A 21,670-nucleotide genomic window follows, 5' to 3' on the forward strand; every position below is an offset into this window, starting at 1 on the left:
AAACTGATGTTAAAAAATTAAGGGTACAAACTTCACGAAAGAGAGAGCTACCTTCATACTATGACTGTCATCATTTGATTAAAGGGATGTGTCGTCTTTTTAAATTAGCAGTGTCTTCAGTTTGGTTGAGTGCAACAAGCACAAAATACAGGGGACATTTCACAAAAAGGAGATTCAGTAAACGGGGATGAAACAGGATGAACTGCTTTTATACATTGTACAATCAGAATCCTGTTAGGATTTACAGCCACGGGGCCGTTGGATAATATGAGAATTTTTTATAGTTTCCGTGTCTTTTGGAAACACGTCTGACGGAATATTTACACGTGAATGAATATCAACAGAGGAGGTGGATTTTTTTTTTTCCGACGGACATCAGGAATGTTTTGAGACGCAGCTTTGACCGGATCCATTTGTCAGCAGTACGAGTCGATTCTTCTGCCGACATGAACATTAGGTTTCGTAGGTAATCCAACCAACTGATAATAAAAAGCCTCGGGCAACCTGACACCAACATTCACTTCTACACAATGCAGAGAAATCAGAGTATTTTTTTACTATTTCATTACAAAAAAAAAAAATCACAATATAAAATCATCAGTGATTATTAAAAAGTTGTGTTTAAAAAAAAAAGAAAAGAAAAAGCTGTCTCATGTTGTTCTGTGAATATTGCTCGGCCTCCGGGGGTCGAATGTCCTCCCCTATTTCAAACAGTTCATGGTCTATGTGGCACTTGACAAAACGCTTCTCCCAACAGCAAAAGAACAAAACAGATTGCTCCAAAGTGATGACTAAAACAAACAAACAAAATAAAATGATTATTTGCAGACACTAAAAGGCATAATGTGGTCTTCTCCCATGTATCGAAATAAAACTGCAAGATGCTGAAACCACGACAACACAGACGAAGCCCTTCTAGAGATGGAAGCGCACGTGAAACCTTTCCTTTCTCAAGTCGTCTCCTGCGTTTTCTCCTCCTAGAAACACCAACTACAGGTCTCTAAAACTGTTTTGTTAAGTATTGAGCCAATGCCAGCAGCTGGCTAGCTTAGCTTAGCATGAAGGCAAAAGGAAACGGCAAAGATCCAAAAGTTACAAAACAAAACCTCCAGATTACTATAGAAATGAAATAGCAAAAAAAAAAAGAATCTTTTTTTTTTAAAGTTTAGCTGGACAGTTTATTTTCTAATTCTACATGGGTCGACGTAGATTAAAAAAAAGAAAACATTGTGCCAGAATTATCTGGCACAAACAGTTTGGCACATAAACAGATTAAAAAAAACCTTTTTGCATACATTAAATAAAATTCACCATTTCAAGCAGCGAGCTTTAGAGGTGTCAGGTGGCGTTTATCGTTTGACAGAGCCCAGTTGAAAGATTCCCTCCATTTCCGGGGCTTCATGATAGCTTAAAGCTAGCCGGCGGGCGGCTAACGCTTCCATCTTTCGTCTCTCTCTCTGCCTCAACTGAACAAAATGCCCCAAATCTTCTGTTAGGTAAAACAGACTATGGCTGAATGCTCATGCTACACCCCTCTCCTCTTCCACTTCCACTTCCTCAAATCTCTTTTCAATCTCATTTCTTCAACAGGATTTGCGTAAAATTGCGAAGGATGTCCCCCCACCCACACAGCTCAGGTAGTGGTCGAGTTCGGTGATATGCAGCAGAACGCTGTGAGGGAATACTTCGGACGAGCTTTGTGTCGAGACACCGGAGGGGTGTTCACACGTTTCATGGAAGCAGTGGTCGATGATTCCCTCCTCTCAAAACTACTGGATTTTGCCGGAAGAGAAACGAAACAAAAATGTAATCGCTTCAAAAACAAAAAACAAACGCCTCTTTTATCCACATTTGTCTCCACATGAAAAACACGCAATGTAGTCCTCAATAAAAAGGTCGCATTGCAGACCGGAAAATGGTTCCAACATCTTTAAAAAAAACAAAACATAATCAGAAAGGCAATGATGGGAAAACAGGGAGCCCCGCCCCCTAGTGGTCAACTCATGTCCATCAGCAGAACGAAAACCTAATTCATGATCAACGAGATGAGATTTGAACATAACAAAAAAAAAAGGGATCTGTACAGAGACCACAGTCGCCATTCGCTTCAGAGCAGGGCATGTCTTCGGCTCGCTTCGTATAAAAATATATACCACAGTGGTGGCCTTTTGAGGACTCGTACTCGCGGAGGGTTTCTACAGTTTCACTTTGACCCACTGCGCTCAGTGGTTTCCCCCCCGTTGAATCAAGGCTAAGACGATCGCTACTATAAATAGTCCCAACAGATCAGTCTCCTCTGTGTATAAAAATATGAGTCCACATAAATGTCTCTGCTTGTCGTCGTCCCCACACACACGCACAGAGGTCAGGTTTACGCTTGCACGTCTCTTATGATAGTCAAATCCACAGTGCTTGGAAACGTCTTCAGGAGGGACACCGCATTCCCGTGATCGATATTCACGAAGCTGTATCCGTTTGCCTGCGAGACGAGAGATTATTTGGGGTTAAAATGAACAAATTATTTCCGACTAACTTCGTACAAACAGAATACCTGGATTATTTTATCTCCGGGCTGAAGGGTCTTAGACGCCGGACCTTCTTGTTGAACCCTCGTCACAAAAATACCCTGAAATCAAACCGTGGAGAGAATTTACAGGAATTAGATCCACATTTCAGAGAAACTATTCCTGTGAAATCAACAGAAATAATATTACTGGGATTTACATTGTCATCTGGGCGGAAGGGATTCCCCCGACCTCCGACTCCTCCTGATATGCTGAAGCCCAACTCTGGATTCTTCTCCACTTTCACACGGATCTGAAACGCACACACACACACACACACACACACACACACACACTTTCATTAGCCGTGAAGCTTAGCACACAATCGTATCCCAGCAACCGTAGACGGTGGTTTCCTTTCCTCTATGTCCGATGTCTATTCTAGCAAACTCCGACGGACAAACAAGGAAACCAGATTTTTTTTTTTTGGGGGGGGGGTTGGGCGAGAAGCTTGATTCCAGTTTCAGATCACGGACCGGTTGGTCCCGCCCTCATATCAAAAGGATCCGGGGAAGGACCAGGCGTAGAACAAAGACCAGATTAAACCGGATTAAACCGGATTCTGAGCTCGCAGCCCACACACAAACAGTATTTCCTTCGCTCAACGTCTTGGTTCCCCCCGTTTCCGCTCTACATGTCCGACTAAGCCGAGTGGACCCGTCCCACCCGTCCCCTCACCTCCTGCTGCAGCGCGTCTTGTGGGACGCGTGGGGGGGGCCCCCCCTGGGGCTGATGGGAGACTTTGAGCATCAGGTAGTCGATGAGCTGCTCTCTGGAGGGGTGGCGGGCCATGGAAGCCTGGCTCATCTGGGGACGGACAGAAGGGCCCAGCTGGCCGTTGATCAGAGGCACCTGGGGAGATTAAAAAAAAAAACACGCCGATGAACCGACGCCGCCGCAGAACGGCTAAAGCTTCAAACCGCACCGAACCTACCTTTCTGTGGGGGTCCAGGGTGTAGCTCTGCTGCCCCTGAGGACCAAACACGTCGTCCTGAAAGGAAGAACGCCACGATTATTCACGATTCGATTCTGGAGCCTGACGGACGCGAGGCGGCGATGCGCCGCTTCGCACGGGAGGAAACAGACAAGTCCGATGAGCAATGATGAAAAGCAGACGAAGGCGACCTTAAAGTCGGCTCAGGCACTACGAAGCGTGGGATCCTGATGAGCAGCCCCCCCCCAGAGAAAACGCAAGGACTTGTCTTTCTTTGCCACCCACACACAACCAAGTCATGAGACAGAATCTACCAGGTTAGAAGACGGTCACTGTCTCATTCAGGACAGATCAGGCATTAGGAGAGACTGCTGGGGGGGCGGGGGGCGGGGGCGGTTGGTGATCGCTTCCCAAATGAGAGCGCGAGGAGGAAGCAGACTTATCTTCTAAAGGATGTGAAAGCAGGAGGGACAGGAAGCCGGGTTCAGGGTACTCACGCAGAGGCCCGGCGCTCCGTGGGGACGTCCGTCCCTGGGACTAACGGCCAGGGACCCTTGGCTGGCGCGCATGTCCCTACTGCTGCCGTAGTGAGACCAGCTCAGCGGAGCGTTATTGGAATTATAGGAGCGAGACAGCGCGTTCTGAACGGCGGGACGGCACGGAGCAGCCAGCGGGACGACAGACATGCAAATCCACCGAAACGAGTGGAGACACACAAGACATAGAAAAGACATGAAAGACAACACGGAGTTACATACAGCTGGTTAGTAAGCGTCACATTTAAAGGGACAGTCCACCCGTTTGTTTTAGTGTCCAGACATACAGCGATTCTCCGGAGAAACACAAACTAGCAGTTACCACGGCGACAGTGTTGTTTAAAAACGTTTTAACAGCTGCTTCCTGGTCATGTGATCTTACAGCTCCACCCCGCCCCCTTTTTGTCGTTACCTTTTCCAGTTTCTTGGCCTCGATGTGCCGCATCACCTGGTCCCTCCAGTCGGCCGGCACCCTCCCCGGCCCGTCCAGGAGGGAGTGCTCGGACTTCACCCGGGCGTTGGGCCTCTTGTTCAGGCTGCCGTGCTGGTAGCTGAAGTCGCTCACGGACATGGTTCTCTCTGGAAGCTCGTGGGGGGGCGGCCTGGCGCCGTGAGGCCTGGAAGCTCCGGGGACGTCGATGCTGTAGGTGCGAGCCGAGAGGGGCCTCTGCATGGCCTGGCTCATCGCCAGCGGCCCCCTGGCGAGGGTGTGAATGTCCCTGTAGGTCATGTAGTCCCCGTCCGCCGCCTGGACACGCCGCGGGTCGCCGATGGACGCCGTGGAGGCGCTGCTGCTTTGCCTCTGCAGCGTGCTGCTTCGGGACTGGCCTCCCCACACGTCCCCCCCAGAGGGTTTGGGCCCCATGGCGGGCCCCATGGGAGGCCCCCTGTGCTGGGGCAACAGAGGGTAGGGAGGCGCCTGATTACGATTGGAGTAGTTGGTGTTGGCCAGCGAGTGCGGAGGAGGAGGGGGGGGGAGGTAGCCTTGGTGTTCTGGGGGAACGGGTGTCCTCGGGGCCCAGAGGGCCTCTTTAGGCATTGCACTGTTTGTGTACTGTACGTTGTACTGAGGGGGGGGGGCGCCCATGGCCATGCCGGAGGACACCGGGTATCTGCTGGCGCCGGCCGGGGGCACGGAGGAGGACGCGGAGGAGCCCGGGTAGACCTGGAGAGTCTGGTCGTTGAGGAGCTGACCGGCTGACTTGCTCCGGACGATGCTCTGGCTCTGAGCCCCCGGTCCCGGTCCCGGTCCGGCTCCGGCCGTCCTCGTCGGCGCTGCCGGGTCATAGCACTCCCCGTCCCCACCGAAGGAGTACAGCTTCATGCCTCCCGTTTCCATGTTGCTGACGCTGTGAGACTTCATCACCTGCGGCGGGGGGCGGGGTCTTCTCTCCGGAGACAGTTCTTCTGTGCTCCGGGACAAAGACACGTCACCGCCGGCCGTCACGCCCGTCGAGGACACGCGCACGGCAGACGTCTCCACCCGAGTCGCTTGGCCTTTGATGCAGTCGCCGAGCTGCCGGTTCCCATTCAGGACGCACTCCGTGTTGTCGTTGCTGAAACGCCGCTCGGCGTCGACGTCCCCCCGCGTCACCGGGCCGTTCTCGGTTTTGTCCAGCTGGTCCAGCTGGACCATGTTGTCCGTCTGCAGCTTGGACACGTTCATATTGATCTGGTCCCACTTGGTGTAGGTTTCCCCGACGCCGTTGTCGATCCCCTTCTCGATGAATGCCAGCCGGGCCTCCATGGACAGGTCGTAGTCCCCCATCGTCTCCGGCGGCGTCTGCTGGGTCTTCAGAATGGCCTGGAGGGACGTCTCCGAGCCGTTGCCGTTGTGGAGGAGAGCGGCGGTGTCTTTAGGCCGGTTCATATTCTCGTCCTCTTGTCTGGAACACGAAAGAGGGACGTCAAGAGTCTGTAACCGTGGCGATAGGAAGACGTCAACAGGACGGAGAGGGACACTAACCGGCTCTTTGGAAGGAAGGGCGTCTTCGCCTCTCGCTCGGGGGTGCACAGCGAGTTGTCCTGGCTGCTGTCCGTGGTCAGAGACACCGAGTCGGACATGCGCGACGGAGACGAGCAGTTGCTGTTGTTCTGGTTGCTGTTGGCGACGGTCTCGTCCAGCAAAGAGTCGGCGTCGTCTGCCAATCGGAAGGACCGCATTCAGGGAAGCGTTTGCGTTGAGACGCGTTTGTGAGGGACTCGAACCCGTTACCTTTCTTGTCCTTGCTCAAAGTCACGACTTTAGGCTGGTTGATGGAGATCTCGATAAGAGGGGGTCTCATTTCCGCTATTTTCATCTCCTCCTCTTCATCGGACAGCTCCTCGGAATCCTGGAGGGCAGGAAGCGCGTTAGAAGTCGGCAACGCCGTCGGGCCGGGTTCCTAAATGTGGGCGGTACCTCCAGCGTGTCCTCGTGGTTCATCATCAAGCCCCCGGACGACTTGAGGGGGACCATCTGGGAGCTGTAAGACTCCGACGTGTCTTTGGATTCCGTCGCGGACGAGTTGGGGGCGTACGTGACGGTGGACGCCTCGGGCTCCGCCTCCGACGCCACGCCGTTTGGACAGGGGGGCTCGACCACCTGAGCAGCAGCAGCGCAGAGGCTCGTTTATTTAGCTTTAGCTTTGCGAAGGGGAAACTAAAACCGGGCGAATCAGAGGAGGAACGAAAGCAGACCTTCACGCCCACATCCTGCACGCCGATGTGGTTCCGCTCCGCCGGTTTCGCCTCCTTCCCCGACTCATCGCCCGACTCGTCCTCCTTTAGCCTGTGAGCCACGGACTGCGCCGTCTTCACCATGTTCTTCAGCTCGTCCGGGTACGGCGTCGGGTAGCGCTTCAGGTTTCCCTCCTGGAAGGGTGTAAAACAAAATGAGCTCGCAGTCAGTTTTTATTAACCCTCTGTGGGGACCTCTGGACACCAACCCTTGGGGGCGCCTCCCTCTCGTCCTTGTCTTCGTCGCACTCGAAGGCCACCTGGGACCGCTGCTTGCGCTGCTCCTCCCACAGGACCGGGTTGAAGGTCTCAGAGTCCGAGTTGGGGACGTCTGAAACGAGAGAGAGGAGAATCGGGGCTCGTTGAGAACTCGTCTCCGACGGCGACCACAAGATGGCACAAGAACAGCAGGAGTGATGCCGGCGGGGGGGGGGGGGGGGGGTGCGTTCAAATAAAATCAGTCGCTCCGGTTTGACTCTGTTTTCAAGTCCGTCCGGGAAGATTTCAGGCTGAATTTTGTGTGACTTTCTGGTCCGGCGAGCTCCAGAGCGGCGGCCCGAAGGCGTGTCCCGTGTGGCTCCGGCGACGCCGCCGCATCCCGAAGCCCAAACGGGTTCAGGTGTAATTACATTCTCACTCAAACGTGTTGGTGGCGTATCAGGATTCGCTCGACCTGCTCGTCCGCGGGTTGCAGCCTCACACACACGGTTCAGAAACTATCGGGTTCAGCCACGGTTGCTGTGGGCGGAGTCCTACAGAACCCGAAATGGGAATCAGACTCAACAGGTTTCCGAGTCGTTAGCGAGTCGTTAGCGATGTGTTAGGAAATAAATACACACGTTTACAGACTCGCGAGCGCCGTGGATGTTTTATTAGTTTGGTGCTTCTGACATGGCGTGCTGCGAGAAGTCTGGAAACCACAGCGCCGTTGCGGGTCACGTTGCGCCAACGCCAGCCGAGAATAGACCGTATGAGGAACTTGTCTGCAACCGGAGACGCCGCCGCCGGACGGGAGCGACTCACGCGATGTGAATCCTCCAAATCCACGAGTCGTAAAGCCGAACGCTTTCGCAGTCGGGCCGCGGCGCACGCACCGGTGACTTGTTTACTCTTTGGACCGCTAATTACTCTGAAGCTAAAAGGTGCATCGGGGGGGGGGGTCACGGCGAGCTGTCTGGGGTAACAGGAGGCCGGACCAAACGGACAGATGCTTTACAAGGAGACCGCGACTCGTGTTGCTTCTGCAGCTCTCGGGTAGCCGGGTCCTGAACGGCTACGATGCGAAGGGCAGGGGGGGGGGCAACAACTGGCTATCGGTGAAAACAGGAAGGATAGAAAAGAGAAACGGACGGACGGCACTCACAGTCCTCCGTCCGGACCTGCTGGGGGAACATGTAGTTTGTCAGGACGGTTTTGTGCGTCTCTGGATCCTCTTCTTTCTGGAGGGGGATCAGCGGTTTCGACTGCGGGAGACAAAGAGAGGTCCGATTATGACCGGCGGCGCTTTGCGTGGATGAACCCGGAAACGGCCCCGCCGTCCCTCGATGAAGAGGACTTTCGGGGCTCGTCATCGTGAAGCTTGTGCTCATTTCTGGCGGTCCGACGTGGGCTCACCTGATTTTCCGACAGCCACATCGCAGTCATTTGGTTCAGTTTAGTAAAACTGTACGGGATATTCTTTAACCTGCAGGTGAAGGGAAACACACAGACACACGCTCGGTCCATTTTTGCACCGACAACCCAAACGCGACCCGCCATCCCGGCGTGCCCGGACCAGATGATGAAGCCGGGCTCACTTGTTGTTGCTGAGGTTGATGACCTTCAGCTTCTGCATGTCGCCCATCTCCTCTGGCAGAGACTCCAGCTTGTTGGAGTGCAGGAACAGCACGGTGGCGTTCTTCCAGCTGCCCATCTGGGGGAAGGGAGGGTTAGACCAGGGAGAAGCCAGCCGGCCCGGATTAGAGGTCAGAGAAGCAGGATGACACACACACGCACACGCACGCGCACGCCGGAGAGCACGCTCACTTCAGGGGGAAGCTGCACGAGGAAGTTGTGATCCGCGGCGAAGGTTCGGATGTTGACACACTGGCCGACGGACGGGGGCAAGGCCTCGATCTCGTTGAAGCTGCAGTCCAGCTCGTCCAGAGACGTCAGCCTGACGCAGAGAGGAGACTTCAATCAATCCGACAGCACGAGACAAAAGCGAAGGCTCCGCTGATCGGCGAAAAGCAGCTGGGGGGGGGGGGGGGGCTCCAGTACGGAATAACAGCAGACATCGTCCCCCCTGAATCAAAACAGCACAACAATCCAGCGAGCTTCGGGTTCACTGGGCCGACCGCCGGAACCGAGACGCTCACCCTCCGATGGAGTCCGGCAGGAACATGAGCTGGTTCTCGTCCACCTTCAGCGTGGTCAGCTTCTTCAGCGAGCCTGCAGCCAGAGGAGAAAGAGGGGGGGGGCACCGAAGATCCATTTTTAATCATGTCCCCGGAATGTTTGTCTAAAAAGACAAACGTGTGTGTGTGTTGTGTGTGTGTGTGTGTGTGCGTGCGTGCGTACCGATGAGGCCCGGCAGCTGTGTGAGGGCGTTGTTGGACAGCAGGAGGTCCTCCAGACTCTCGCAGCCACAGATCTGCTCATCCACCATCTCCAGGTTGTTCTTGGACACGTCCAGGTACGCCAGCTGCTTCAGCATCCCCAGCGTCTGCACAGGTGCACGGCGGGAAGGTGCACGTCAGCCTCCCCACTCACCAGTGCGTTTAAAGACAGACCTACTCCTGCCCAGGAGGTTCTGTGTTTGGTTAGGAGGGGGAAACGAGCTGCTTGGGGGAGGTCTGTGCTCTTAGAATTCTGTTTTACGTTTTTCCGGCTGGAATTCTTTATTTTGAACGATCAGCAGCGGGACGAACGCTTCCATCGTGACCTATTCACGCAGCAACCGGCCACCGGGATGAAGCATTCCTCTATTCGAACATATTCTGGACCATCGCTAACGTAATTATAAATTAATTCGTTCCCGGGACGTAAATTAACTTCCCAGCTGCACGCGTCAACCTAAAACGGGCAAATTGTTACGTAAAAGCGTCAAATTAATGAATTCTGCTCCTCCGATAGGAGAACCGTTTCTTCTCCGGACTCCTACCCCAGGTAGGAACGTCAGTCTGTTCCCGTCCATCCACAGCTCCTTGATTCCACTCAGCTGCTCCATCACCTCAGGCTGGGGGGGGGGGGGGGGGCAAAGGAAAGGATTCATGAAGAATCACTTCATCTACTTTAATCATCATGTCATTTCAGAGACAACTAATTAAAAGTGTTTCAAGCATCCTGAAGAAGAAACCTAACAGTCGGGGGGGGGGGGGGCGGCACCATCAGGAAGGCCTGGACAGACAGACAGACACTCACCACTTCAGTGAACTCATTACTCCCCAGGTCCAACCTCTCCAGCTGCGTGAGCTTCTGCATGCTTCTGTAGACACACATTCAGAAGGGGGGGGGGGGGGGCAGATCGTAAGTCGCAATGTGAAAACGAAAAAAAAAAAAGACCGTCTTGGTTTAGACAGAAGCGACAGGATTCTGCATTTCGTTTCTCCCGCTCCGCTCCTCGATTATTTCGTGGGGAAGTAAATATGTTTTAGTTCAGGCGTGGCAGAAATATGCTTTAAATAATGGAAAACGTGACGCATGCTCCGCCCTCGGCCTCGCTCCAGGGTTCTCTCCGCACGTCGGGGTCAGAGTCTCACGTTCTCCCTGCTGCTCTGTAAACACGCTGATGAAAAGCAGGGCCGTTCGCCCGCTGACAGTTTCTTCACCGCATTTAACCCATCGGTTTAATGTTTGAGGCGCTTCCTCCCATCATGCAGCAGTGGACGCACCTCATCGCTGGCTGTTACCGTGACGCTAAGCGGCGCCGGCCCGGCAGACATCGCTGATCTCGGGCGGCCCTTTTTTTAATGCCGGCCCGATTTCAAAAAGCCGTTTTTGGGAGCAGATACGACGTTGCTTTCACAGCGGGGGGGGTCGACCGGGTTCACCGTCGCTCATATGGCACAAACTTTAACCATATTCTGAGCCCGTTGGTGATTTATTTTTAGTGCTTGGCCCAACATGAAAGCAACCGTGTCTCTGTGCGTGAGCTTTGTCACATTTTTTTTTGGGGAGTTGGCAGGAGCGCCGGCGGCCGACCACGTGAGCCGGGGTTAACTCTGCCAGCTCGTTCACAAACCCCTCCCCCCCCCCCCCCCCAGCAAATAACATGAATGGAGTCTTGAGACCGCCGGCTCGCCGGAACACAGCGTCATTCTTCCAAGTCACACCGGGTGGGTGCATGCGGTCGCTGCCCTTTCCGTACGGAAGCCCCTGAAGTGGTTTCTGTCGCAGCCCTTTGTGCACACACAGCCGGCCTTTAACACGTCTGGCCTGTGTCACGTAAACAAGAGCGAGACGAGAGGACGGGGCTACGAGCTGCAGCGCCGCGTTAATGGGGGGTAAGATGCGGTAATAGAGGGGGGGGGGGGGGGGGGCGAGCTGAAAAGTCTGAAACTCACTTTGGCAGCATCTTCAGCTGGTTCTCCCTCAGCTCCAAGATCTGCAGCTTCGTCAACCTGCAACCGGGAAAAAGGACGCTTCATTACGCTTATTGCAAAACACCAGGCGGGTTATTACACCTGTTTATAACGCCTGTTTATTACACGCAGGCGTTGTAACGAAGCACACGTCGGCCGCGCGGTCAATGTGGTGAATGATTGCAGAACCGATAGTCACACGTTCTGCGTCACCCGGAGGCTCAACGCCGACGTTCCGCGAAGCCGAGCGTGAAGTTCCTGCTGCAAAAGACTCGACCCCGACCCGGACCGGAGAACAGACCGACCTGCCGAAGCTGGCGGGCAGGAACTCCAGGAAGGCGTCGTTCAGGTACAGCTGCGTCAGGTTGAGGAGCTGGGTGAAGCCTTCGGGGAGTCTGGCAGCAGACGGGAGAAACACACAGTCACACAAACGGCGCCGTCACGCCACGACAGTCGAAGCGAGCGGGGGATGGGCGGGACGCACTTGGATATGGGATTCACGCTGGCTTCCACCACGGCGAGGGTTTTGCAATTTTTGATGTTCTCTGGAAACTCCTGGATGCCTAGAGGAACGGGAGAAGACTTTCTGTCATCGCGCGAAAAAAAAAAAGCCGGCGTCCAACGGGTCTGAGCACGTTCGTTTATCCGTCGCATCGGTTTTCAGTCGTGCGACTCTTTCCTGGCATGCACGTCGTCAGGCTGGAGTCATGCCCCCCCCCCCCACTTGGGACGTCTGAGGACACGAAGACGGGGCGGCGATATACCGGAGGTCCACACTTACTGTTTTTGCTGACGTCCAGCTCCCTGAGATTGATGAGGTTCGCGATCGCTGGTGGCAAAACCGATAGGTCATTATCTGGCACGCTCAGCCGGTGGAGAAGCTGGCAGTTAAACAGTTGCTGGTGGAGGGAGAGAGAGAGAGAGAGAGAGAGAGGGAGCGTAACGCATCACATGTTTAAAAACTGCGTCCTCCAAACTAATCGGGCGGGAAGCAACGTTGCGCCGGGTTCCTTACTTTAGGCAGCTCCTCGATCTGGTTGGCATCGAGGTAGAGCTCCTGCAGGGTCTTCTCAAAGCCGAAGATCTCCTTAGGAACCGTCTCCAGGCTGCAGTGGGAGTAGTCCAGCGACGTCACCGCCTCCTCCTCGCCCCGCAAACAGCGGCATGGCACCAGGCGAACGAACAGGCTCCGCTTGGACATCCTCAGGCACTGGATGGAGAAGCAGACGTGCCAAAGGCGCCGTAGAGGATGAGGAGGAGCTGGTCTCAGTGTGGGCACGGAGAGGCCATTTTTCACATGAAGGCCAAATGAGTAGCTGCTATTCGTTCGCAGCTGAAGACAACAATGTGAAATAATACGGAGATAAGAGCGACTCACAAACGATGGAGTTAGACGAGATAAAAGTTCCTAAATGACCATGTCAGCGGTCGGTTGTTGTCGTGTGTAGAAAGTCGTGTTAAAAAGCATTAGACGTCTGCCCTGCAAACAAAACCGACCACTGAGTCGTAACCACGGAAACGGCAAAAAATGTACAAATGACAAAAAGCTCTAAAGAAACCGCTTCCGTGCTTTTTTCTTTTTTCTGATGGGCCATGAATTAGTCATGACTTTCGGACATTCCACTGGTTCTGAACTCAAAATAAAGAGACAATAAAAAGCCAGGAAATCTTTTCATCCTTTAATCTGGCAGGGAGTCGGTGATGAAGAGGAGGAGCTGGAAACCCGTCCTTAAACGCAGCACGGGGGTGCATGTTTAACGTTCCACCTCCGGTCTCTGGTCAATCAACGACAGGACAGGATACGGAATGTTAGGTGGAGCACGCAGGGAATGTGCCCCCCCCCCCCCCCGGTCTTCATCTAAGCGCGGCCTCAGCCCATAATCACCGAGCCCTCCGCTCGCGGCGGATCCGGACTCCATCCGAGCTGCAGCGTTGCGCCGGCCTTGAACCGGCGTGGGCGTGAGCGTGAGCGCATAACTCGCAGTAAGAGCTCGCTACAAAGGAGGTTTATAAACCAACTCCGTTATTTGTTTGCGTCCTTTTGACCCGTTTGGTCACGCTGCTTGAAAACGATTCGCTCAAACGGCTAATCCAGAACCGTCACGACAGCGAGGCAAGGAACTTCCAAATGTGTCCAAAGTCGACACACGGGAGGAACGGTCGGCCAGCGCGAGGTATGCACAACCCAGCGACTCCCACGCACTCGTCGCCATAGCGATAGGCAGATCTTGTATAAATACTCTCAGTGAGTAATCTGGTCTATCAACAGAGGGGATGGACAGAGGGCTTGGCTTCATTCACCCCCCCACCCCCCAATTAAAAGTGCAGAGCATATGGATGCCGCATGCCATCCAGAGTGGGAGGAGAAGGGGGGGGGGGGGGGATCGAGGGCCAGAGGAGGGGGGAGCGCGATGTGGGTCGGCAGGGAGGAGCTCAGGAGCGGATTCTGAAAGAAAAACAGCAATGAAGGAAGGAGAACTATTCGGGGGGGGGGGGTCTGACCACGGCACCACTAGATCTGGCCGTCCGGCCGGCTGGCTGAACCGCCCCGCCCCTCCGGCGAGAAATGTGCTCGGCCGGAACACTAATGAGAACCTCGCTGCCAACAACACGGGCTTATCCCTGACCTACATGCCACTGGAACGGGCCTCCGTTCGTCAAGAGCTTCTGACTCCTGACCCAAGAACGTTCAAAGCGGAGCTTTCCCAGACGTGCTGAGCTCCCGCTGCCGGACCGGACCCTTCAAATCGGCTCTTCGTTCCGATGCGTGAAAGTGTGTCTGGGATCGTGTGAATGGTGGCCCCTTGTGTGAATGGAACAGTCCAAGAGAGGGCAGGCCAGTCATATAATCCCACTTTATTCAGCTGGTAAGAGCACAGAAACTTCTCCTCCCCCCAGGTAACTTAAGCACCTCCCGGGGTCAGCGCCGTCAAAGGGCCGCCCAGAGGACTCTCTAAAACAGTTCCAACGGAAAACATTCAACAAATGTGCCCAAACCCTTCAAAATGCTCCCCAAGCGTTTTGGTTCTGCTGCCTGCGTCCTCTTTGTGCAAGCGGAAACGAAAGCGCTGCGTTTCACGGCGAGCGAGCGAGCAGTCTGCGTTATTTATAGCCCACCGTAGTCGATTGGTTGATACGACAGAACGCGATCGGGACAGGCGAGCGCTGGGGCGGAGGTGAAACTTCAAATCGGAGGTTAACCGTAACAAAAACAAATGTATGGGGAGAAGAAAAAAAACACACAACGTCCTGCAGCTTTCTGCAGGAAGAGGAAATAGAAAGTCACTTCCTCGACGCAGGGCAGAGCGCCAGTCGGCTTCAGGCTCGTCATCTCGCTCGTCCTATAATGCAGCTTAAACTCCTCTCAAATGGGATCGTGTCCGCTTTATCGTCATTAGCCGACGGTAACATCAAAACATGCACACGTGGGGGGGAAAAACAAAACTGTGCATCCCCACCATGTTCCTGGTTAATAAATAAGCTAAAGTCAACTTACACAAGCGTTTGAGTGCATTCTTCTTCTGCAGCTCAGCGTAATAAGATAACACACCACTGTGGAATTACCTCCGCGTGTGCAAACAGGCGTTTACCTTTGCTTGTTTAATTCCCTACCCTAACCCTATCCCAGCGTACTACGGGCGAGAGGCACCCCGGATGTGTCGCAGGTTTAAAAATTAAAAAGGTTCTAAACAAGCGTTTCTGGGGCTGGAGAACGGATTAACTACATCTACGCTAATGTGAAAGACGAACGTTTCGGGTCGCGAACGGAGTCAAAGGAAGGCTCAAATCCATGAACCGAGGTTCCGCTTTATATTAAAACACGGCTAAAGGGCTCCAATCTAAATTAAAAGGTTCGGAGCACCTCTACATCCAATGGCGAAGTCACACTGAAGGCCTGAGTTGACAAAAATTCTGTTTGTTTTATCCGGTGGGGGGTGAGAGAGCGTCTCTTTACTCGGGAGCGAGCTACCCGGTCCTGAGAGAGGCCTTTCCTCGCGGCGTTTCATTACCGGCATCAAATTAAACTCCGGCTGGCACGCCGGGAGAACGGCTGCTCAATAATGCAGCGAGGATGCCGAGTAAAGAGGACAGCAGCTCAGCAGCCGTCTGAATCCACAACACGGCGCCCCCTCCATGCCCCCCCAAAATGAGCGCTCGGGAGCAACACCGGCGCCTTTCTTTATTTTTAAACAGTGAACATCGCGTGGGTTTTCCTCGCAGCGCGATTTCACTATAACATAAGAAGCGATCCCGGAGCGCCAAATCTAATCCAGACGACCACGGCAGGAGACAGCTGAGATAAGTCGAGCGGCTGCCAGGATTATCTGCAGCAGGGTTCACGCAGGGCGGTGGAACCTGAAGTTCCAGTTTTGCCGTCCCTCTGGTTTTGGTTCTCACCAGCAGTCCTTCTGGTCTTGCATGACGGCAGAAAACAAAACCGGGATTGTTCCCTTTGAATCCCGGTGAAATGAGGGTAAGAAACCCGATCCCGGACCGACACAAAAGCGCCTTTTACAGCATCTTTTCTCCTCCGAGCGGACCGATCGCCCCAAGACGAGACACGGAGCATTGACAAGTCGGCCCACGCACATTCCTCTATAACAGCATGTGTTTAGGTAACACAAAGTATTGTTGCAGCAAAAGGTCGCCTGGCTGTGCGTGCAAGCACGGCGTAACAAAAAAACACAACACAAAAAAGAACCGACGCTTTATCTTTACGACAAAGGGCAGCCGTTGTTCGGTATCGCATTAAAACAACGAGCGGATCATTAGGCTCAAGATACTGATGAGATCAAATGGTTCATTCCTCTCGGTATTCACAGAGAAAACGCTCACAGGCAGGTCTTTATCTCGTCCAACGCTTCCCACCGACACCCACGGAACATCCTGCCTTCATAGACGCTGCCTTCCCACTCAGCGACGTGCAGCCACGCCCTGCCGGAGCCGCCGGTCTGCTAGGTTAGAAGGATGTTTGTGCAAATCTGGCCTTGTATGTGAAATCAATGCTGATTTCAATCCAACAAAACCTCTTTCAGGCCTTCCTTTACCATAGACGCATCAGAAATGCTGCCGCCATCTTTAAAGAAGTTTAAAGCCGACATAAAACGGGACAATAACTTTCCTGTCCAACGAAACGGCGTTTGCACACATCTCAACAAGCCTTCAATGTAACCGTCAAATCAATTAAAGTTGTAACAGGATGACTTTTATTCTGTCTTTTAATCTTTCTCAATCCATCCTTCACAACTTGGAGGTTAGAGAGACGTTCCTGCTTCGATAGACTTTAGTCCATCGAAGATTTACGGGTGTTGGCAGGCGTGTCCCCCGTTTGCTCATTAAAGGGGCAACTGTGATTGTGAGTCAGTGACAGATATGCATTTCACTGTGGTAAACGCTTCCTTGTGACATACCGCCGCCCTGTAATTATCACCGGGCAAAGCTTTCTCTTGCATCGTCGGTGCTGAATTGCGTTGCTGACGTAGACCTAAACGCGTAGACACACAAAACAGAGAGCGAAGTAGAAGCGTAGCTCGATGCGGCGCCCGCAGCAGCGGCACAGTTATGGAAACAGAGCAGCTTGTGGGTAACATTACAAAGCGGTCGTACAAGTCCGTGTGGAAACGTCACGCTTCCAAAGACAAACCTGCTTTTGTAAGGAAAGCAACACACAGAACAGAGCCTCGTGTCACCGAGTCTTGCTCTCCAGGTCGGAAGGCGTGCGCCCAACGATGCCCTCCGACCGCCGGACCGTACCGGCTCCCGGCTCCCAGACAATACTGCTACTGCTGACATGTTTAAAGTGGAGCCTGCAGGCTGACGGTACCGCGGTAACAAAGAAAGGAACAAATAGCATACCTTGTCATTTAGGACTCGAGCGCCTGGATCCCAGTGCACGGCAGGTGTAAGATCCCAATTTGCTTATCTAAAGAAAACAGACAAACAGAAAAGACAAAGTTAACAACCGAGCAGAAGGCAAGCGGTAAATCACTAACGGATCTCCAGCTGGTTTAGATGGACTGACAACTTTATCAGTGCATTTCTGACAGGGATTCGTCCTTCCCATTACGCTGCAGGTTCAGAGGGGTATTTATATTTAAATGCCCAGATGCGCAACAAGTCTCTGTTTTAACGACGCAGGAGAAAACACTTGACACACACGCTAATGTATCAAAAGGTCATGGAGCAGTTGCTTTAATCTCTACACGTAAATTCCCTGGGGGGTGGGGGGGCTATTCCAAGGAGAACAAATGGCAATTCACGTTTTTTCAGTGATAACACTTAAAAATCGGTACATAGAGGACTTCAAATACCCCTTAAAGCAGTCATCATAGAGCTCCCACAGTTCTGTCGAGCCTTATAAAGATGAATGAAGAAAAATGACTCAATAGCATGTTAAAATAATAGAAAATATAAAATGGGCCGGCTTTATTTCCAGACTTTCTGCAGTCCACCACAGAGATGGAAACGAATAGTAACCCGCTTTGTTTGCCGAGGAAACGGTGACCATCAACCTCCACGGCTGCGTGAAAGTCGTACCAGTTTATCCGTTCCTCGTCCAGAACGCTCCGTTCTTTTGTCGGCCAATAGACTCGAGACGCAAGCGAGGCGGCGCTAATTTGGCTTGTGGTCAAACTGCTGTCAAAAAGCTCAAGACTGAAATGTTGGCAGGTGTGTTCGTACTTTCATTGAATAGCTCTGATAAACGAAGGGAGTGCATACACAGTTTATATTTATACATTTATTCATTGAGCTGCTTTATGGATTTCATATCCTGTGAGTGACACGTCAGGCTGAGGTCACGCTGAGGTCACGCTAAGGTCACGCTGAGGTCACGCTGAGGTGTTCACGTTCTGCAGTAAAACACAGGTTGGGCGTTCCTTTAACAAACAACTGGCTTGGGGGGGGGGGGGGGGGGGGTCATATTTGCACCGATGACATCATGTGCTGGATTGTCACCCATGGCAACAACAAACCACAACAAACACAGATGCATTATGGGCCACATGTGGAGGGAAAAAGGTGACGCATTGGCCATGTGAACGGAGAACACGCGTTTTAATTGACGTGGAATAAGTTCGCGGTCTGAACAGGTTTGCTGCGTTTCCTCGTCATTCCAGACGGCCTGGAATTCCCTTCTGGGAATCCTGCATCGTGTAACTCGAAACATCAACTGCTTCTTTTTTCAAAACCGAACCCCAACACAGTTATTACCACTTTTTCTTGGGAGCGAAGTTTTCACCTTTTGTATAAATACATGTTGAAGTATTCCGGGTATCTTGCTCAAGCCTCTTATTCCTCGTAGACAGCCCGAGGACAACGTGCCGGCCGGGCTGAAACACGCAGGCAGTTCATCGCAGATATGAAATGTATCTGCTGATCTTGCGACATTCACATGAACACTTTTCCTTCACCCGCCTTTCACAATCCTTCCGAGCTGTTCACGTGGAGTAGGTCGGCGCTTTTCACAGCGCACTCCTTTGGGTCGGGAGACGCCGAACCGTGGAAGCATCGGGCATTACGAACATGTTCCGCCGACAGACGCCGAGACTGAATGAGGCAGAGACAGATTTTTCCCTCTAACTGGGTCACAGGCGTCGGGATATCATGAGGGACGAGCTGCATGCGCAGATGTAGGACGAGAACAGCCTGTGAAATATTATAAACACTTTCCACCCAATTCTGGGTCAGAAATGCAGACCCGGATATCAATTATTGAGCTCAATATTTAATGCCAATCTCTGTATTTACTAAGATAGGAAGAATAAATTCTGCGTGGGGTTAAAGACGAGACGAGCGCCGCTTGCTTTCACCTTCCTGGAAGGCGAGGGCAGGACAATGGCTCTCGAGGGCGTTTCGGTAAGATCACGAAAAAGGTGCAGGAAGACTTCAAATGTTACGCAACAGAACCAGTCGGAGCGCATGCACGAGCTCCGACAAAGACGTCGCGCCGGTTCTGACACCGGCGCGCAGACGACGGCCGGGACGGACTGAAAATGCCGACGCCGTCTTTACCCTCTGTCCTTTGTCTGGCGCGGCGAAAACAGAACTGATGCAATGCACACCAGAAACGGAAAGATCCGAGCTCCGTCCCCCCCCCCCCCGCCCGAATCTACGGGATCCTCTGCAGCAAAAATGCACGATGAGAAAATTAGAACTGACTGGTGTGATAACACTTAACGACGAGGATGACGTGGCAACAAAGGAACTGCTGATGTGAAGAAAAGGGAAATTCAATTACAACTGTGGACGATAACAGTTAGATGAGGCTTATTTTAAAAAAAGGGAAACACTGGATCACACTGTTCCAGAACAGATCAATGGCACTCTGGATTAAAAGTACACGGCGGTATTTAGAAAGGTCACATGAAACATCGCCAACCACCGATCGGTCAGAAACCGTCTCTGCATCATTGCTGGAATGTCCTACACAATCCTTTCCCCATTGTCTCCTCACAGGTGAAGCCCGTGTAACCGTCAGCTACCTTGAACAGGGCCTCTTCCCCATCCTTCATGTGTGACTGCAGCTCTACCTTTCTACTGTAATGCAGGCTTTTTGTTTATCCGTGTTTCATCCGGTACACGGAGTTCTGATTGACCACAGGAATGGGGGGGTCGGGACTGACCTACTCTGGGTCAAATTGATCTATGGAACTATTTAGAAGACTGTAGCAAATGTAATATATTAGCTCCTTTATTCATTAAACAGAGAACACAAACCACATTTCTGCTCGGCGTTTGTGACGCTCAAGCATGAAACATGAAATTACTGTACATGGATGCGTAGATGTGTGTGTGTGTGTGTGTGTGTGTGTAAACGACAGGAACACTTCCATATGCTGGTGACGTCGCCGGCGGAGTAAAGTTTCTGATTATTATTGCAGTGTGGACGTCCCTCTCTCCCCTCCCCTCAACGCAGCGAAACCTCAACGCAGCGAGAAAAAAGACTGAATAAAATGCTAAAAAAGTTCGAGCAACTTTTAGCGTCTCAGTTTGGATTTTATTTCTTGCTTCGGTGACTCTGCAGCTTTTTCACATTCTGACACGGCTTCAGTTAACGCGTCGTTTTACAACACCAAATTTTTAAACGTCCGTTCCGGGCCCGGAACACACGAGCTCCAGCTAACAGGGAGGAGCCCTGATCGTTATTCTTCTTCTGCGGTTTGACCTATTGAACTCTTATCCACGTAAAAACTCTGAAGCCTGCTCTGATGCACCGGGGGGGCACGGGTTGTTTGCACAACCAAAGAAACACCCGTCGCACAAATTGTCTTTTTGTTTTGGCTGAAAACAAACATTTTCTCTTTACCTGCTGATTCACACGCCAGCATTTGACAAACTCGTTTCCTAACCCGACAAAGACTGCTCGCTGATTTTGCTCAACGGCATTACCTCGGACTCGTCAGCAGTGTCACGAGGATTAAGTCGCTGAACACGCGTTCTTCGTGTATCAACAACTTCATTGTTTACACGTAGTTCTGAATAGTTCTGATTCATTTGACCCACGAGTGGAGAGAAAATTGTTTTCCGATTCACCGCGAGGGTTGAGTCGCTGAATTCCGAAGAGGCGATGCGCGCTTGAAATGCTTTGGCGTCTGTATCCCCATCAGGTGGATGATAGGTTTCTTATAGGTTTCGTCCACTGAACAGAGTTCCCTTCGGTAAAATAAATAGATAAAAGTCCTCCGAAAAAGACAAAGCAGGCTGGATTTAAAACAAAAACCATTTGGGACGATTTAACGGCAAAACCCAAACGGTTTACCCGGGGCGACCTCAGATTAATCCTTTGAGAGCTGTATTTGTACAACTTATATGGGACACACAAAAAATAATACAATGGAAGCTTCATAGACTGAGTGACGCTTCATTCCCAGGCACACTGAGAAGATAAGATAACACACGTCGCTTTTGTTGAAAGCCGTTGCTGTCGAGGCTTTCCGGTCCAGCGTTAGTTTCCAGATCAGGTTGGTTTTTAAATGATCAAACATTGAACGCTCACTGAAAAGAAAAGGAGGATCTCAGTGTATTAAACCTAAAACATTCTCTGGAGACACCGTTAGATGATAGCATTCATCAGTCGTTGTCATGGAGACCTGGTTAATAGTCTGTTAAAGATAAGAGCCAACAACAAGTGGAGGTCTTCACCCTTTTATTGCAGCAGCATCCCTTTGAAGGCTGATCAGACGCTGTTTTACTACAGGACGATGCTGCTGCCACTTAGAGCAGCGTTCTGATGCGTCTTTCTGGTGCCGTTTCACGGCCCCCCTGGGGGGGGGGGGCCCGCTTTCCCTTTACCGCATCTCCCGGAGAGACGATTAACAAACCCGGAGATAATCTCCGCCGTTTATCTGGGATTTT

General features: G+C 52.2%; 1 protein-coding gene across 1 annotated transcript; it reads right to left on the reverse strand.

Moving 5' to 3' along the window:
* Window positions 1-2,334: 2,334 nt before the first annotated feature.
* Window positions 2,335-12,515, reverse strand: erbin (erbb2 interacting protein). Its single transcript, XM_068752659.1, has 25 exons — window positions 12,330-12,515; window positions 12,096-12,213; window positions 11,799-11,877; window positions 11,620-11,709; window positions 11,297-11,353; window positions 10,155-10,218; window positions 9,895-9,969; window positions 9,312-9,456; window positions 9,110-9,182; window positions 8,778-8,907; window positions 8,549-8,664; window positions 8,367-8,436; window positions 8,116-8,215; window positions 6,962-7,083; window positions 6,714-6,887; window positions 6,436-6,618; window positions 6,250-6,367; window positions 6,001-6,175; window positions 4,447-5,920; window positions 3,996-4,139; window positions 3,499-3,555; window positions 3,243-3,416; window positions 2,725-2,817; window positions 2,552-2,626; window positions 2,335-2,479 (listed from the first exon to the last, which is right to left on the reverse strand). Exons 1-25 carry the CDS (start codon window positions 12,513-12,515, stop codon window positions 2,372-2,374), a joined length of 4,200 nt encoding a protein of 1,399 aa, XP_068608760.1. The 3' UTR covers window positions 2,335-2,371.
* Window positions 12,516-21,670: the final 9,155 nt, after the last annotated feature.

This window comes from Brachionichthys hirsutus, chromosome 19 (assembly GCF_040956055.1).
Source record: "Brachionichthys hirsutus isolate HB-005 chromosome 19, CSIRO-AGI_Bhir_v1, whole genome shotgun sequence".
NCBI lineage: Eukaryota > Metazoa > Chordata > Actinopteri > Lophiiformes > Brachionichthyidae > Brachionichthys > Brachionichthys hirsutus.